The sequence below is a fragment of the Miniopterus natalensis genome, chromosome 5 (assembly GCF_054644295.1).
Source record: "Miniopterus natalensis isolate mMinNat1 chromosome 5, mMinNat1.hap1, whole genome shotgun sequence".
Taxonomy (NCBI): Eukaryota; Metazoa; Chordata; class Mammalia; order Chiroptera; family Miniopteridae; genus Miniopterus; species Miniopterus natalensis.
In genome coordinates, this window is record NC_142085.1 from 79,145,737 (window position 1) to 79,165,774 (window position 20,038).

At 38.4% G+C, this 20,038-nt stretch overlaps 1 protein-coding gene across 1 annotated transcript in view; it reads left to right on the forward strand.

The window, feature by feature from the left end:
- UTRN (utrophin) overlaps positions 1-20,038 on the forward strand; it is a 399,896-nt gene that overhangs the window by 318,813 nt on the left and 61,045 nt on the right. Inside the window, exons 57-60 of the mRNA XM_087817673.1 lie at positions 971-1,049; positions 4,161-4,221; positions 16,505-16,566; positions 18,672-18,746. Of these exons, the coding sequence (XP_087673799.1) occupies positions 971-1,049; positions 4,161-4,221; positions 16,505-16,566; positions 18,672-18,746 (277 nt within the window). The remainder of the gene's footprint in view (positions 1-970; positions 1,050-4,160; positions 4,222-16,504; positions 16,567-18,671; positions 18,747-20,038) is intronic.

The following is a 20,038-nucleotide window of genomic DNA, read 5'->3' on the forward strand; positions in this document are numbered from 1 at the left end:
ATCTATCTATCTATCTATCTATCTATCTATCTATCATCTATCTATCTATCATCTATCATCATCTGTCTATCTATCTATCATCTATCTATCATCTATCTATCTCTATCTATCTATCTATCTATCTATCTATCTATCTATCTATCTATCTATCTATCTATCTATCATCTATCATCATCTATCTATCATCTATCATCTATCTCTCTATCTCTCTATCTCTCTATCTCTCTATCTATCTATCTATCTATCTATCATCATCTATCTATCTATCATCATCTATCTATCATCTATCTATCTATCTATCTATCTATCTATCTATCTATCTATCTATCATCTATCTATCTATCTATCATCTATCATCATCTATCATCTATCTCTGTCTTCTGTCATCTAATCCAGCCACCTTTCTACATGTCCATCTATTTGTTTTCTCCCTTAGAATATTTTAGACTTCCATTTACTCCCTGTAGCGCTTTTTGCTGCCTTCCTTACAAAACAGAGATGAGCATAGCCACTGACCCCATGGCCACATCTTGACTTAAGATGTTTTAGACCTTTCCTGCTTTCGAGGCAAAGCAGAACAATAGTAAAGGCATAGACCCTGGTGCCCAGTGAGCTGGGTGTGAATACTGGCACTGCTGCTACGCACTTTATGTCCTGGACACCTCTGTATGTCTCGGTGTCTTCATCTGTAAGATACTGATCATAATAAATGATGCCAGAGTGGTTGTTGTGCGGATTAAAAGAGTTCATTCATATGAATTGCTCAGAAGAGTGCCTGGCACTATTTGCTGTCACTTGGTGCCAGAAGGGGTCTGTTTCCGTCACAGTGTTTTGATTTCAGAAATAGAAAAAGAGTCTCTGAAAGCATTCATATCTTGGACAGTGATGTTATTTATGATAATACTTAAATCAAGGACATTATTAAAGTGATTGTTTTGAAATAAAATTATTTTTGGGGTACGATATGCAGGTTTCTGTGGACGATCGCCTTAAGCAGCTTCAGGAAGCCCATAGAGATTTTGGACCCTCCTCTCAGCATTTTCTCTCGAGTAAGTACTGATCAACCTCACTGCTCTCAGTGAATGAATGAATCAGCATACTTTTTCACTCAAGAAGCCATATTCTGCGATATAAATACATTTAATTGTATTAGATAAGTATATAAAAGGATGTATGAACATTTATGACAGTATTGTTTATTGCTCCTTATTTGTAATCACCTGGCCACAATCAGTCCGTCTTTGAAGTGGAGCCACAGGAAGCTGCCTGTAGCTGTGGCTCTGCCCGGAACCATCTGCTGGGATAACTACCGTAGTATCACACCATCGTTGCTATGTCATATTGCAAAGGTTATGAACTTTTTCACAACAGAGAAACCATTTTTGTATTTTATGATTTCAAATTAATTTTTCTCCTTAAAAAGTGCTTATTAGTTTAAAATGCGCCTGTACCTTTAAAAGTAAAACTTTATTCCCCACAAATCTTTAAATGAGAAGATTTGGGTTTATTAGGCTCACTATAATTATATTTAGCTTTTCTGCTGATCAGGTATTGCAGACTTAGCCAAAGCACATATGTAGATTTTTATGTAATATTCTCCCAACTGAATTTTTTAAAATTTTATGGACTGTTCATGAGATCTTGAATAAATAATTGGAACCCCTACTTTATCATTCACTATAAACTAGAGAAATTAGGATTCATAGTCACCCAGGTTGGGGTTAAAATAATATTTCTGCTTTTTACCAGACCTGTGATCCCTGAAAGTCAATTTCTTTATTTTAAAATTACTATGATAATACTCAGTTCCTCTGATCACTGTCAGAATTAAATGAGAAAACATACTGAGTTACACGAAGCACCTAACACAGTTCTTGGCACAGATGCTTTCACTAAATGTTAATTTCTTTCCTTTCATTGCTCCTGGCAAAGATATATAAGAAAACAGTTTGTTTAATTCAATTTAAGTGAAGTTTAAAAAGTTAAGGCAAAGCTTCTTTCCCAATTATGATACCTTCTTTGTATGTAGAACCATTGAGGACACTGAAGTATTACCATGTCTTCCAACGAAATTGATTGCAGTTCTATTTTCTCTTAATCTTTTGTCTGCTTTACCTCAACTCAAGGTCAGGCTTTTCTTTCACAACTTCAAGAACAATCCTAATCAGTCATTTCCTGCCCTTCCTGCCCTACACCCCCCTAGTGCCCAAGCTCTCTCTGCCCCCACCCCCTTCCTCCTCTCCCACTGAGAGGTTCACACACCCGAGCCCTTAGACGGCCCATCTTGGAGTGATCTGTAGGCCCTCCTGGAAGACACTGGCTGCCTGGGTGCCGGGATGCATTTCTAAAGTTTGGATACCATCAATGTTGATGAAGTAAATAGGCTCGCAGTCCACTCATTTGGTATGAAGCACTCCAGATTTCTTAAAGTTAATTTTATAGAATGTAAAGCCATGTACTAAGATCAAATTAAAGAGGAATTTAATAAGGAACTGAGACTCTATTTACAGTTCTGTTATAAGGATTAGTCATCTATTAGTACTGATGAAACTCTACACTTAGCAACCATTCTTTCATAATAAAAATCAAACTCATGTTTCTAGGGGGAAAAAACATTATAAAAATTGTGAACCTCACACACATTGCCTATTGCCTTTTATTGTCTGGCACTGACAGTCCAAGGAGGTCAAAGTTATTCAAATCAGAACAGTTATGAAAATGAATCTAGATGTGTAAACAAAATCCCAATTGATAAATTTAACAATTGTTATCCCTTGCTGCTTGGCATTTTTGGCTTTATTATATTTCTTGGACATTAGCTGTGGTTATAAAAGGAGCCTGTTTAGTTAGGCACAAAGTAGAAACTGACCTAATAGCCTGGTGCCAACAATGAGGTGAGGTTGGCTCTAATGAGAAATGTAATACACCTTGTTCCACACCTTCATCCCCTTTTTATACTTTCACAGACGTAGTTGGAGAAGGGAGTCCTCACATCTTATGAAGAGAGGAAGAATCACTGAACAGAAAAATTGCTGAACTAGTCAGAAATCCGGAGATTCCTGTGCTCGCCCAGCCCTTTACTTGGGCATGTTATCCCATCTCTTGAGTGTTTAGTTCCTCATTAATCAAATAGGGCATTAATATCTATCTTGTTGGCTTCCTTATTACAGATATATTCGCAAATGCTCTGCAAAGTTGAGAATGCTGTATGTTTTCAAGGTAGTAATATGACATGAAATTCAGAAAAGAATCATTGATGAAAACTGGTTACATGAGAGTCTAGTGATAGTTGCAAAGTTTTATTTTTTCAAATTTGCTTATTAGTTCATTTAGCAAAATTCCTTAAGAGCTCTAGATTCACATGTGTAACTCTTCTTAAATAAGTCTTAAAATAATCGGCTTAATGTAGGGATAATATATTTTTATAAATCGGGAGTAACTGGAATTATAAAAAAGACTACCTCAGTGAAACAAAACACAAAGTCTCCATGAGAGTGGTGTCGAGTGTAAAAAGTAGGAAACTCTATTTTCTGTGCATTTAAGATGAAAATACATATTTGGGATTCTTCTATCCATATAATTGCCTTGATTCTTTATAACCCTTTACCTATGTTTATTTTAAAATTCATATAATTGAGTTTGTTTAAATGTCATCTGTTCTTAATAGTTATTCCTGTGAGTATAAAATAAAGCAAAGAAAAGAATGTTACTGGTAATTTGGAAATTTCAGTCTTGAGAAATCTAGTTTATAGTCTGGATATACCAGGTGAAATTAACTTTGGTTTTAACTTTATAGGACGTATGTTATATACATATATAATATATATAACATATATATTACAGTTTCCAAATAGCACTAAATTTTAAACTGTGTTGACTATAAACAATAAGACTTGATTTTTTAAAAAGTATTTTATCAACAGGTCCAATAGTAAGGGGTGGCATTGGAAATTGAACCTGTGTTGTTCTTTCCTTGCTTTGAGTGAATTTTTAAAGTGATTGTTTTTTTGGGCTTGCAGATTTCATAATTATAGGAACCCAGCTCAGAAACCAGAGCAGTTCTCACTGAATTCGCTGTAAAATGTGTTCAGTTGTTTTGCATTAAGGCATGAGGCTGTGGAGTTAGCAGTGTTTCCAATAACCTCCCTTTGTTTCCTCAGCTTCAGTCCAGCTGCCGTGGCAAAGATCCATTTCACATAATAAAGTGCCCTATTACATCAAGTAAGTTGATTTTAATTCTCCTTTACCAACCAAAAAATAAAGTTATGTTGATAGCTTAAGAGGCTTTTTATCCTATAACTTTTAAAAGTGGAATTCAGTGCTATTATCTGAAGGAAATTATATATCTATATATTTATAGAGATAATATATATTTAATATTTCAACAAAATTAGTTTAAAAACCAGAGTGATAATTGTAGTTTATTAAGTTAGGGCTATGGCTGTGTTTAGCTGATTTTTTTAAGAGCAGGTTTTAAAATATTTGGGGAAAATGACATAATTTCTATAATACTCTTGACATAATGATGTTGCTGAAATTGTACTGATTCTAAAGCATTTTTATTCCTCCAAGAAAATCCATTTCAAAAGCTCTTGTACGCTTCTCATTTTAATCCACCAAAAAGAAACAGTGTTTTTATCATGAAAAAGTTCAATATTTTCAAGTTTTTCTTTGATTTATGGAAATTATCTGCAATATCAGTTTAGGCTTCTGATACTTCATTTTTGTTGTCAACTTGACAGTTTCTCCTTTTCACATACTAAGTTTCTCCTTATGGTGAACGTTTTATAAATTTTGTATGATTTACACAGGGTCCGCTTAGGGTTTTAGGGGTAGTCTACATGTTGTCACAGGACAGAATGATAAAATACAACTTCTTCAGTCCCTTGAGGTGTAAGTTAGCAGAGCTTGATTTACAACGTGTTAAGGTGATGAAGAGTCATAGTTGACTATTTCCCATCAACATGAATGTCATTATAATTGTGGAGGGAAATGCTGACTTATTTTATCAGGAGACAGATCTGTGTCAGATTAGCCCAGTGACCTCAAGCAAGACGGTGAAGATCTCTGGGCCAAGTTTCCTCTATACCCTAACACAGCATGTGAGTCTCCGGAATCCATGCCAACACGCACAATCGACTCTTCCTGACTCCCTCTTCCTGAAAAACCTGTGTGTGAAGCCAGTATTTTTGGAAGAGTATTTCCTTATGAAGCTTTTACTGCATCTGAGATGTAGCCTCAGGGTAACAGAGATAAGCAATGTTGCGATAACACATAACAGATATAGTAAGCAATATGTGTTACATTGTCTTAAGGGAATTTAATACTTTTATAGCTGTACAATTTATAATGTACTGAGTTGTGATAAAATTATGGATAAAGTTCAACTTTGTGCAAGCGTGAATGGGAAGAAATTAGAGGCTGGGAAAATGGACACGTCTATTGAGAGAGATGTGATAATCTGATCCAGATTTACATTTCTTAATTTTAAATTTTCATTGAAAATAATAAGAGTAATAATAATAACAATGGAGAATTTTAATTTACTGGGTGAATATTGACTTAAGTGGTACAGGTTTAGGCATAAACCTGATGTAGGCAGAATCATGGCCACATAAAGACGACCCACATTCTGAATGGGATTATGTTAGGTTGCATGAAGATGGAAGCAGGAGGTGTGAGCCAGGAAATGCAGGCAGCCTCTAGAAGCTGGAAGAGGCAAGGAAATGAGATTCTCTCCTAGAACCTCCAGAGAAGAATGTAGCCCAGACAACCTTGATTTTAGCCCAAGGAGATATTTTATATTGTGGCAATTTGTTCCAGCAGCAACAGAAAACTAATACATATGCTGTATAAAATCTAGAAGTCCATGCAAATTAATTGAAATCAACCTACTGAATTAACCTAGAATCCACATCATCTGATTTTTAAAAAATGTAAATTAGATCCAGTAAGGCATATTTTTGTTTATTTACTAGGTAAAGACAATATTAAATCTCTTGCTTGATTATGTACTACAATGGTTATCTGTTTGATTTGGCACTTTAAAAATCCATCCTTAATTTTAGCACTACTATTAAAAGGGATTTCTGTATGTCCAGGTTGATATATATGACAGAATTACATTGTCTAAGTTAGAATTTCACTAATTCAGAATTTTTATAGTTTTGGTGGGATGTAGCAGGATCATATCCTCGCTCAGTCTATGCATCCTTTATGGGGCAGATCAGTAGAGTAAAAGCTAGCTTATCTGGTATCTCATTGGCTGAGTATAATATAATGATGGCGAATATTTTTAATGATGACCTGCAGCATTGTAGCATCCTAAAATACCTTCAACATCATTAGTGAAAGATTGGATTTTCTGAAATATGTATAGTTTTAGTGTTAAATGTCTTTTATGGCTCTCAAATATTTAGAAATCTCCCCACGTGCAGAGAATGAATTCTCTTCTTTTTTAGAAAGCTTGTTTACTGAGATTTTTACATTACTTGCTCTGTTGTGTAACTTATCAGTTTATTTCCGCATAAAGAATTAACATCAATCTTGAGAGGTAGCATTATGTGAGCCAGTATCTCCAGATGAAGAATTGTTTTGAAAACAAAATGTAATTTCCAAACAAATTAATTAGCAGGTTAATAATGAATGAAGAGCCTTTTAATATATACCTCCCTTTGCATGGCTGCACAAGTAAATAGAAGAAAAATTTAAAAACAATTTTAGCATTCATTTCATGCAATTAGAATTTCTTGGAGCATATTAGAATGAATTAATTTGACCACAAAGAAAATAATATTCAGGTAGAAGTGCTAGATATTTTCAGTATTTAGGTGTGCATTTTGATATAACATATACAGTGTGGTCTGGTAACGGACAAAGGTGCTTTCCTATAAATGGGAAGGTGCCATTCTCCACAGCCTGGCCCAGCAGATCTTGGCAGTCCTGAGCTGGGGAGACAACCTATGGCCCCCCATTCTCCTTCCTCATTCTCATGGTCGGGAGGGTCCTGTCATTCTGTCGATGAAGCTGGCTCATGGGTCCCCAGGGCTTTTCGAGTAGATGGTTCTGTACACAGGCCCAGCTTGTTGGTAAGCCACACTGTTTCATAGAATTTACTAAGGTGTAGTTAAGAAATAGGTGTTCCTTTCTTCCCCTACAGTGTCTTCTCTAAACCTCAGGGCACAACTTTCCAGCAGGCCTTTGTCTTGGTACAAACGGTTACTCCTTCCCCCTGACAGGCTCCCTGCTCACCTCCTCCCAGTTCTATGGCTGTTTCCCCCCTGGAATCTGAAGTGCAAACCTCAGCTCTTCATAGCATCCCAACTGCAGTCCCACACACGGCTTTGACATGGACATATTTGTAATCTCTGATTATACGAACAACACATATCACATTCTCCAAAGCTGACATTTCCTAGTATTACAGATGCACCAACCAGAATGAACTAATCTGTTTCCACAAACATGACTACCTCGCCTTCTCTGATGTGCTCGAACTTCCCCTTAGGAGCAGGTCTAAATCAAGATCTAGTTTGTAGTTTTCCTTTTCTGGTGTTGTGCGCATTATGGATAACCCCGCAGTACTCTCCTAGACACCCTTCTCGCCTGCCAAGGACACCTCTACGGCTCTAATCCATCAATTGCTGAAAAAAATTAAGTTTATGGCTGTAAATGAAATCTTGGAGAACAGGTAGCTGTTTTTTATCCATTCGTGCTATCAATTTGCATAAACTGCACATACCAGTCTGGGTGTACATGTGCAGTCCAGAGGAGGGTATTCATGCTTATTTCTTTAGAGGAATCATGGACCCCACTTAGATGATGTAGGGGAAACAGTCACTCCCTAAATATGAGCAGAGGAAAGAGGCAGCAATGGGATATCCAAATAACAGGAAGGTCAAAGCTAACAGAGGTATAGATGAAACACTAACCAAAAAAATGAACATAAAGTGTTTTATCTTTAAAGTTTACAGATAGCTCATTCCAGAGCCAAATAAATCCTAACACCAAGGTGTAATTAACCATGAAAGGTGAATGTAGCTCCCTCTGAAAGGCTTCCTGCAGAAATCTTCTCTCTCTTCTGCCTTCATCAAATGAGGAGCAGCATCCTATCGATTCCTGGCTTTTTAACTGGAGCTCTGGGGGCACGCTTTGAGTCCATTTCCTGAAGTGGAACTTTAATGATAAAGAAATAAATGAAATCGAAGCATAAGAGACGTACTGGAGAGTCTATTTTTCCAAGAAATGGTCTGTGGCTCTATCTTTATTGAAAATAAATATTTAAAGCTCACTGGGCCAACTCTGCTGATGAGGGGGTAAGAGTGAAATTGCTTTATGAGAGAACGTAAGCACCTTGGGATCACTAAGCCTCCGGGGCTCGGAGGCGGCCTCAGACAGGAGCTCACTGCGGCAACTGGAAAACTAACGCAGACAGCGGCCCTGCAGCAGCCAGACGCCCGCAAACCGCAGCAGGCCAACTTCTAGTGTGTTTACCAGTGTCCTGGTTTATGGAGATAATTTATGTGGCGTGGACATTGTCTTAGAAAGATATTCACCATTTCAAGACTTAAGAAGACACTACCTTTCCTGCCTTTTATCTGTACATTGCTGGGGCCAGAGTTATTATTAATATGAGGAATTTTGGCTTGGAATCTTCTAGATGACTCAGCTCCATTGCATTATAATAACACCTTCAGCCCTACTGTACAGTGTGATTTTTAGGGTCAGAGATGCAATTAATAAAAGTCTACCATAAGGTACAGAAAGGATCACTGTGTGGCCATGAAGGGAGGAAAAGTGGTAATTGTACTTTAATTTATAAAGATTATACTTTTAAAATAGTCTTTAAAATGAACAAAAGTACAGAACTAATAATTGTCAAATAAATTGTGAGATAAATAGAATATCTTTTTCTGTACTGATTGTAAAGTGAAATAATACAGTAGAGCCAATACAGCCATAGGCAAAAAAATAGAATTAATTCCTCCTTTAAAATATAGAGGAAACAGTTAAGTAGTAAAGTTTTAAAAAATTAAATGATATAAATTAACTTTGAAAAACAAACTAAAGGGATACTGTCATAAGCTGAACTCTGGTGGGAACGTAATACTGGGGTCAAACCCCCGGGCAGGGGCATCTAGGGCTCCCAGGGCCAGTGCACCCACAGACCTGTGGCAGTGCTGCTTGATGGCCTGATTCTCCTGAGCTCCAGGGAGAGATGGGTGGGTGGAGAGCTCCCTACGAGTTCTGGGCCCAAGTAGAGGTGCTACCAGATGGAGGCTCCCTTGTGTTTATTGAAGGTATGCATCTTAATTCTTCCAGACCATCTTTCGGTGCCCTCAAAGCAAGCATCACCTATCCCTCCCCTCACACCCAGGCACATCCATTCCCGTCATTGATTCTACTTGTTTACAAAATTAAACGCAAACAGCCCTGGCCAGTGTGGCTCAGTTGGTTGAGAATCATCCCATGCGCCGAGAGGTCACTGGTTTGATTTCTTGTCAGGGCACATGCCCGGGTTGTGGGCTCGATCCCCAGTGGGGGAGGTACAGGAGGCAGCCAATTCATCTCATTGATGTTTCTCTCTCTCTTCCTCTCTCTCTCTCAAATCAATAAAAAACATATTTAAAAAAATAAATAAAATAAAAATAAACATGCACAAGCCTTGCCTTATTGTCTCGTAACAAATGTTCTATCAAGGATGCCTGGCATATTGACATTGTATTTTGGGGTGTGCTGTAGCCTCTGTTTCTCTGCAGCCCCCTACATGCTGTCTCTACTGATGAGTGAAATTTTTAAGTGCAGTTTATAGTCAAATCCAACAGATTTGGGGTTATCCATTGTTTACAGTCTGGTTTTCTTGCCTTGTGTCTTCATTATTATGACAAGCTAATGCCCTTTTAAGGACGACTGCATGCTTTTACACTGTTATCAAGTAGGAACATATATCTTATTTGGATTTTGAACAGAAAGGTTTGTTTTCCCTCAGATTTATGCTTCTGTTTCCAAAAGTATAACCTTGGATTTCTTGCCATTAAAAGCCTAGATTATGGTAGAAAGTGTTTGTGAAGGTTCATGAAGTTACATATGACCAGAGAAACATAGAGGTTTACTCCCCACAGAGCTTCCTATCTACTGCCCCCCACCCCTCCCCAGGGGCCCCAACGCAGACACACACGTAACACACACGCACACACACGCACTCAGAGGCATAATCAACATTACTGATGGAAATACGCCATATTCTTCATATATTCCGGTCTCCAGTGAAACAAAGATGGAAGGGATTCTGAATTCCAAAATGAAAATATCACCTCTTACATCTTTAAGAAGATACAACTTCGATAAACCGCGTCACATCAGATTGCCAAGATTTGTCTTCACTCTTTATACTTTAGTCATCTGATTGCACATTTGATTATTTGGGAGCCCCTGCTTGACTGCTATATATAACTTTCAAAGCATCTGTGAAGAGGGTGTTGGCAGAGCCCGCATTCTGTCTGTGTCGTCTTTATTTTCTGCAGGTTGGTTGTTTTCACAGCACCTCTCAGCTTCTACCACACTGTAGACTTTCCTTAAGAAGTCTGGGGTCTCGTCCCTATTTCTCCCCGCCCTGAGGAGAGAGGGGTCTAATGAGATGCAGAAAGGGGAGCAGCCATTCCACTCAGCGACAGAGCTCACTGATAATTTTGACAGACGAGTTTGGGTGGAGGAGTGAAACCGGCAGCCTAGTAGGAGCGGGCCGAGTAGTGAGTGGGACGTAAGGATGTGCTTACTGAGCTGAGAATCCTGTGGCTGCAGGAATAGAGATTCCAGGTAGGGGTGACAAAGTGTGTGTGTGCGTGTGAGTGTGCGTGCAGATGGCAGATCCTTAAATATTTATATAGTAAAAGTAGTTATTGAAAGAGGGGTTGATAGTGCAGTGCAGGAGTTCCTAAGAAATCCCTGTGACGAATTCCTCGGTTATTGGAGGAGAGAAGAGCACAGTCTGGTAGATGGAGAGAGGGGTATTGATTTCATGGTAGGAAGAGGAAGGAATTTTAATCTGGTGGTTTTTGGTTTTTCAATAAAGCATGAGATCAAGTTAAAGGATGCAAAGGCGGGGAGAGACACCTACGTAGGCCCGGGGAAAAGAAGGCAGCAGGAAACTGTTGTCTTGGGGCCTGGGAAAGCCCGCTTATTAGGCCATGCAGCGCAGTCGCCAGCCGTTGGACATGTGAGGTTTGAAGTCACATGTTTAGAGTAAACTCAGTCTGTCTGTGGAGCGGTTTTCTCCAGCTGTGTTCATGTGCAGCTGATCGCATCTGGAGAAGGCAAGTAATTGAGCTGATCCATGCTTGGGTTTTGCCGCGAGGGAGAGAGGAGCCGGGGAGATGAGGTTGTTTGTAATGATTATAATGATGGGCTCAAACTTAGACAGATTTCATCAGAAATCATTTAAAACCTCAGTCATGCAAGTATACTTTCCTATTAAGAAATCAGGGTTATGATCCGTCCATCTGGGTTCAAATCCCATTTGTACCATTTACTAATTATGTGATTTCGAACAGGTGATCTAAGCGAAAAATGGGGATAATATTGGCATGTAACTCATAGAGTTATCAGGTTAGGTTTACACATAGAAAGAGTTTAGAACAGAGATTTTCAACCTTTTTAATCTCCTGGCACACATCAACTAATTACTAAAATTCTGCGGCACACCAAAAAATATATTTTTTGCTGATCTGACATAAAACAAACCGGGTATAATTTTGATTCAGTCACACTGGACGACTATTGTTGTGTTGGCCATGGTCATTTTTTTTTAATTTGACGATCTAAGGGAAAAGAAGTCAGTGCCCCTGACTAAATAGTCAGGCATTTCATGTTGTAAAAATTCTTGCAGCACCCCGACTGAAAATCACTGGTTTAGAAGATCACCTGGTAGAAACTGAGCACTGAAATAATAGGCTATTGCCATAATTACCACTCTACACCCTGACCTAGTGCGTGGCGTCTTTAACTCTGCACAGCAAAGAAGAAATCTTCCTCTTTCCGAAATTGTCTTATCACGATGCAGCATACATAGTTCTTTTTCCCACATTTGCATTTTTAATGAACTCACCTTCGATTTTTTTCTTTTATACGCCTTTATAATTATAATTGTAATCGAATGATAAATAGTAAAACTCACAAAGTTCAGTTTCAGGTAGAAGTCTGGCTGGATAAGTAACAAGTAAGTGTGTTTGGCTGAGGGTCCATTTTATGTTATTAATCTATCAAAACTGCATGTACTTTGCTGTTGGTTCATTAACTCATATACTGGACAGTTTTATGAAACAGCATTTTTGTGTTCTATTTGGTGGTGTATAACCTTGTGTTTTATTTTGTGTGACTTATCAGAATACATTATGGATCATAATAGGTAGAAGGATATACTACTTATTAGTCTTATTGATTAATTTTCATTAAAGCCCATTTAATACAGGGACCACAGGTTATCCTAACTGGGACACCAGAAAAGGGACACTTCTAATGATTATGGAGGATAGCAGCTCTGAACCAGGACTGTCCCAGATGGTGAAAAATAACTTTAAAAATAGGGAATGGAGATGTAATGCACAGCGCAGTGATGACAGACAACAATACTGTGTCATCTCCTTCCAAGCTGCTAAGAGACTAGATCTTAAATGTTCTCACTACAAAAAAGAAAATGTAATCATGTAGTGCGATGGAGATGTTAGCTAAGGTTACAGTGGTAATCATATTGCAATATATAAATGTATCAAATCAACAGGGTGTATACCTTAAATTTACACAATGTTATATGTCAATTATCTCAAAAAATAAAAATTTTAAAAATTAAGTAAAGAGAATACAATAAAAATGGATAAAAGCTCGACTCATACAAATATAAAAAGAACACATGTCAAAGATTTCATTTAACCCACTAGTTAATAAGGGAATGAGCAAGAAGTTATGACAGGCTCCAAGGAGAATACTGAGAACTGCATCTTTATAGTCAAGGGTTGCTCAATGAATTGACAGGCAGATGCAAAGCTAGTCAGTATCCACTGGACAGTAATCAGTTGCATTCCAGTGGACACAATTTGCATTTCTATGGACAAAATATCATTTGCATTACTATCCGTTTTCTTTAGTGTTCCAGTTTCAGATAGCTCAAAAACAATTTTAACTTCACAGGACACACACTTAATTTTTTGTCCATGTCAGAAGTCTTCACCGTTTTCCCTACACAAGCAAAAGTGGCCTGGCTGGGCACCCTAGTTAATGTCACAGATTCTCATTACTGTTGCTTCCTATGATTTTGGATTTAGCTGCTAATTGCTGCTTTGTTAGGTTTTACATTTTTTTGTTTTATTCTGTGTCTGTTCCCTCTTAAAAAGAGGATTTTTATAACAGAATTACACTTTAATTTTACAGTTTATCAAGCTGTGTAATATTAAGTCCCATTCCTCTCTCCTATTTGAGATTGGCCAGAACCTAACCTGTTGTATTTGGGGAGGAAAAATGCTACTTATGTTTCTGTTTGGTTGCCTACTCTGGACTGACTGGCAGCATTTTGGCTCCATGAGCTGAGCAATCTGCAGCTGTTCAAATACTTTGAGCCTATGAGTGGATTGTGGATTTTGTTTTAAAATCCTCCCCCCACTTAAAAAAAAAATTTAAAAAGAAAGAAAGAAAAATCCAACAGCCAACTGCGTCTACTACTGTTTTTTTGTAGCTGTTGTTTGGTAAGCCGCAGTTATACGTTTGCAACCAGAGGCTGTGTTTATTTTCAGTGTTGGCAGTTCCGCCTAATGAATCAACTGGTATTGAATTCACAAAGGGGGATGCCTTTTCCCTCCCTCCATCTGTTTGCCAAATGTGTGTGCTCCCTGAGCTCCTACTACTGGTTTCACTAAAAAGAGCTATTAGCAAGCCTTGTTCTCACTGAATTCTCAGGCCACTGCCTGTCTGCACAGAGGTGTTTTCCTCTCATGGTTCCATAGGGGTTGCTGGCCAAAGCACCCACTAGAGAAAGCGTAATTATTTACATTTGTTGCTTAAGTATAAAGTGTGGCTCTGCATTACTCATAGCTTTGTCTGGTTCTTGAGCCTTGGCTTGGTCCTTCAGGATGGGTTGTCTGTCTCTGGACTGTAGTGTTGCCATGGGGATTGAAATTAATCACATGAAGAGACGAGATCAAGTGAATGCTGGTAGACTGTCGGAGAAGCCCATGATAAAATTGTTGGAATTACTCTCTATTTTCAGCAAATCCTTCTTTAATTCTTTGTGATGGTAGGGAAGCAGTTGTTTTATTAGCAAAATTTGGAGGTGTTTTTCTTTATTTTGTTATTTTTTTTGGTTTTCATTTTCAGTCATGCTATAGGAGCTTTTTAGGTCAGTGCTTCTCAAACTTCAATGTGCACATGAATCACCTGCGATTTTGTTAAGACAAGGATTCTGATTCAGCAGGAGTCCAAGGTTCTGCATTTCTGTCCAGCTCTGGGCCATACTGTCAGTAGTGAGGACCTTAGGTGAATCAACTCCAGTACTTACTTTGTGCTTTTGGAGCAATTTAGATAGTAAGTGGCTAGAGTGGTTTTGTTGGTGTTCAGTAGCAGAACACGAAGTGGAAGTATTTGCTTCTGCATTAGTGTCAAGAACCAGGTAAGGAGCCAGATGACTTTCCAACTCTTCCAGTACATATCTTCACATTGTAGGTATGAGATTTTATTTGAGATTTTGGAATTTCCAGTATATTCTACAAAGTCAATTTCAAAGCTAATATTTTTCAAAGCAAATCATGAGTAATGTGGGGGTTCTGTTACCTGTGTGCACGTGACAGCAACTGCATCCTTTCCCAGTGACATGCCCCACCTCTTGATATATTACACAGGTTTCAAAAACAATTGCTCTTAAATGCAATTGTATGAATATTTTAATATATCTCTCTCTCGTGCCCTGTGCCATTTCACCTAGCTTACTAAACAGTTATAAGAACTGAGTGTTATCCAGGAAGTCTTTGGAGCACTATAAAATGTTATTACTCTATTCTGACCCAGATAAGGGACAGTAAACTATTTTTAAATATAAGGCCATTGGCCCATTGAAGCTAAGAGCTAATCAGCTCACATGCACACTCAAAGGACCCAATTTAAGCATTACATTGATCTCTTTTACCATCTCATTCCCCGAAGACTTCTAATTCTTTGTTGGTTTTCGAATTTATAGAAAAAGAGAAAACATGAACCTCTCTTTTAAAGTGAAGAATAGGGATCATGAGAAAAAAGTGTTCAATATCTATACTTTAAAAAAACCCAGTACTGGTTAGCTGAGGGAGGCCGAGCGAGGGAGGGTGGTGAAGTCAAATTGGCAAAAGAGAGACACATACCTCAGGGGAGTGGGGACTCCAGATACCAATGAAGAGGGTGTCTGGGAAGGAAGCATCTTTCGTTCTGCTTTCATGGGTTCAGTTTCTGAGGGCCTGTGAATTAAACAGGAAAGACAGGTTAGCAAGAGAAAAGAAAGTGTTCACTCCTGCGTGCAGTGCACGTGCCTGCAGGAAGGCCCAGTGGTAGGTCACTCAAAGGGGGGCTAGAATTTGGGGCTTGTACACTTAACGGAGAAGGGGAGAGGGATGGGAGAACAGGCTCCTGTGAGAAAACCTGATATGTTTCTTTAGGAAAGACTATTTTTCTTTTTAAAGAGAACAAACATGAAAAAAGAAAGTTTGTGATGATGCCTGTTTATGCAGGTGCGGGTGGTTTTTCTGCCTTCAGGCCCATGAAACTCCCCATCGGAGAGGGAGTTTATGGCAGCCTCATTTCCCAGGAGCTGCTGCTTTTAGTCAGATAAAGGGAGCTGTGAGAAGGTTTCTTTCTACCTCTGTTGAACTGCAAAAGTCTGTGGCTTAAAATAACTCTTATCCCAACACTAGGGTTCTGAGTGGGTCCCTGCAGAGGAAAGGAGAAAATGTATACAGAGGAAGGAGAGACTCAGGTTGAAGGCGAGGGAGGCTCAGTCGATTGTGATCCGATGCTATTCAGAGTTAAACTCTTCATTCCTCCATTCTTCGGGAATTTGGTTAGGACTCCTAAAGTTTAAAGACTCTTCACAGCACTGCTGCTCTTGGAGGATTTGTTCTGAATGAGAACCTACATCTTCCTAACACAACTAGAATGACTCTGGAGCCTCTACTGACCTGGCTTTATCAAGCCTGAGGCCCCAGTGTCCACGACAGTCTCACTTTATATCTAAGTTTTAATTTTTAGTTGTAATTCTTTTTGAAATAAAACAAAATTTTTCTTCTACATTTTCACAATATAATTGCCCAGATAAAAATGTGTTGTTGTTGTTCAAATATTAGGTGATAATTAGGCACCAGGTTTCTGAGTGATCCATCATGGGGATATTTTGCATGTATTTTTAAAATTTGAATAAATTTCTACTTGTGTATTTTCTGTGTAACGTATTATTTGTATGTTGTTTTATTTAAATTTATTACCTTTTTTTCCCCAGCCATCAGACACAGACAACCTGTTGGGATCATCCTAAAATGACCGAACTCTTTCAATCCCTTGGTGAGTATTGTTTTATTTAATAGTGATGAGTTAACTTAAACTGAAAAGGGCATATTCTTGAATGAAAACTAATCACCAGCTTTTTTCTACATGGCACATTATGTTTACAGAATCATTACAGTGACATATAAAAGCAGTTGAATTTCTAAGGGCAATAAAGTAAACAGGTTTTACCTTTCTTCTTAAAAGAGAATGTAAAGTTTGAAATAGCATGATCCCAAAAAGCATGATTTTAAAAGGAGGAATATAATTGGAGGTTTTACCTCCCTCATATTGGGTCATCTTAATCTCCAATTTTGTGTGAAAACAGAAACAAAAACAGTTACATTACAGCAACCTCTAATCCACTGCTTTTACATTTGTTTTTAGCTCACTCTTTGTTTAATAAACCTTATTAAATTAGCTAGCTTAATTTTATTTCTCCTAAGTTGAGATGAAGAGCTAAATTCATTTTAATATAAAAATGCAAGAAAACTCGTGAGATAAGAATTTTGACCTTGTAGATTTCAGGTAGAATATGACTTTGATGATATATATATCCTGCTTCCTTGGTTGGTCCAGTCGTTTTGAAAGAGTTTTCTCTTTGGGGAACAGAGGGGCTGCTGCAGAGGGAAGGGTATTTTCCTAAGATTCCCATGCCCACTCCAATTTTAACAAGTGGGGAGCACAGCACCCCTTTTATTGGCGGGGAGAACTCCTTGTTCCCACCAGTTGCTAGTGGGAGTGGGTTTCTTGCGATACTCTGAGAAAAGGAGTTTTCTGAGACTCGCAAGGAAGATGAAATATTGTAAAAAGCTTTATTTCTGTGGGATTACACCCCTGGGTCTCCAGGGTCCATTTCCCTCTGTCCTGCCATAGAAGAAGTATAGCTATGGCTTCAGCAGAGCTAGGATGAAAGCTGTTTCCCAGAGTTTTTGCTCCCTATTTTCACAGTCCCATCCAGCATCAGGCTAGTTTAGTTTGTGTTCCCCGCTGTAGTCCATCAGTCCATGGCATGTGGGGTCTGTTTGGCCACATGGCTATGGAGGGAACATGGGCAGGAGCAAAGCTAAAGGAACCAGAGAGCCAAGAGAGAGTGTGAACTCCTTTGTTTTGGGAATTATGTAGTCCTAAGTTTTCTCAGGCTTGTAGTGGCCCCACCCTCTCTGTTCCCAGGTTTGACTGACAGGCACCTTCTCTCTGTCACCCCACATTCACTGCACATGTGTTCATCTTCCCCTTTGTGCAGTCCCTTCCCCCAGTAATCTGCAGGGAATGGACCAGTGGTTCCCTGGGGAGTGTAAAGTTGCATCTTCCTGGTGAAGCTGCCCAAATGACATGCCTAAAATGCCTGGCCTCCCTTTTGCCCCTTTCCTATTATTAATAACTAGCTCATTACAGTGGTTTGACCCCTTTTTATCTCTTTAAATATCAGGCTCCTATGTGGATATTCATTTGGGTGAGTGTGGATGGCTTCAAAGATTGAACAAGTGAGAGAAAAGCCACTGGTTTGTTTAGTTAGCAAAAGGAGAGGGTAAATTTTGATGGTTTCTGAATTTTCTTCTAACTCCACTCTTCTCTAATACTGATACTCTGTCTTTAGGGGACAGAGAAAGAAATTGCAGTATTTGTTACTTCCAAAGGTTTGAATATTGACTGTAGGATAATTTTGACCAGATCTATGAAAGGGCAGAAGAAGCAAATAGATCTGAATGGAGGAATATAGAAATAAGACTCGCTTTCTAGGTAGGGACATGGACGGCCAGGCTGGCAGAACTGTCCTTGGGGAAAATGCCCCAGGAGGAGAGTTCCTCCCAGCTGTTCAGAGGAAGGGCCCTCTACAATGCCAGGTGTTTATTAAGCCCTTGAAAGCTCACAGGCTGGGTGTGTTTCCTTTCCCTCATTTCCTTCCTTTTCCTTTCTTGGAATTTTCTGTTCACTGCTTTGGAATATATCTCACCACAGTGCTAATGAACATTTAATTATTTCCTTAAATAAGGGCTATGGATTTTAGGAGAAAACTTTTTAATGTGAATACACATCTGAAGTAAACAAATACCTTCTTGCCATGTAATATAAGTTAAGTAATCAGCATGCTTTTTAATGTGTTCCCTTTTCCTTTACAGCTGACCTGAATAACGTACGTTTCTCGGCCTACCGTACGGCCATCAAAATCCGAAGACTACAGAAAGCACTGTGTTGTGAGTCATTTTACCAAAGCTAATCACTCTGTTCTTTGAGTTGCCTATTTTTTTTTTTTTAGACAAAGATAAATGAAGAGGGTGATGTGTTTGTAGAGTTAATCTGATTTTCAGCGTGACTTAGTCAAGGAGTTAGCTGTGATTCTATAAATGCTCTATTATTTGCCCCATGAGCATGAACACAGTCATAAACAAATGAATGTATGCCATTCTCATTTGGAGAACCAAATTAACCAAAATACAGCAGTAACATAAAAGTAACACGTTTTCAAAAAAGTATGCTGCCACCCAATTTAAAAGGGTTAAAAGCAAGGAATCAAAGTATGTATGTGGTAGATCATTGCCTTTTTAGGACTTTGTATCTCTTTGGAAGTGTAGAGTTTGAACCAATTTCATTCAATACAATCATACGGTAAACACTAAAAGAATTGCATTCCAGATCCAAATTTGAACTGTCACTTTAGAAAATTAGATAAAAGGCTCTGTGTTCATTTAAATATGTCTTGAAACATTTAGTGTTATCAATATGAACTTTTCCTACAGAGAGTATATTCAGAGTGATTTTTTTAATAATCATTTTAATAAAGGGCCATTCCCCCCAAATAACTGAAATTTAAGTAGAAGTATGAAATATAACACTTATTATTGAGTATAGATTTAAGCTGTCTGGATTCAATTTGGGGTTGTAGTTTTAATGATTGAGTCTATTCAAAGACCATTTAGGTCTTATCATATGGTTAATGTGGAAAGTGGCATTTGCCTATACTTTTAAGAGGGTAATTTGAATAATTCCAAGGATTCTTATTTGCTGCCTTTTGCTAACAGTTGTTATATGTCTAGGCAGTTCAGTGAAGCTTTGAAAATAACCCTTAGGAAAATGATATGTTAAGGTTAAAAATCTGCTCCTTAAAAGTCAGTAGAAATTGGAAATGCATTTTAAGCTGGTGACCTGAGAGGAGTTGAGGAAATACAGTGTAGAATCACTCAGAAAAAATACAGCAATGCAGAGCTTTAAAATAAGAAAAGCGTAAGCTACGTGTGGAAGAAAAGCCTGTGAAGGGCTGAAAAACACCTCTAGATTAGGCGATAGAAGAAAGGATGAGCTGACTGTACTGCACATCACATAGCTCAGGGAGCCCCAAACAACTGGCAGGTTGTAGTGATGGCAGCAAGGGTTGCAAAATTATCGGTGGGAAAAAAAAAGCCAGCACTCTGGCTAGTGGTCTGGGTGTTGAGCCAGAAGAAATAGGAAGTGAATTAGGAACACACAAAAGAGATGTTCTGAGCCCAGT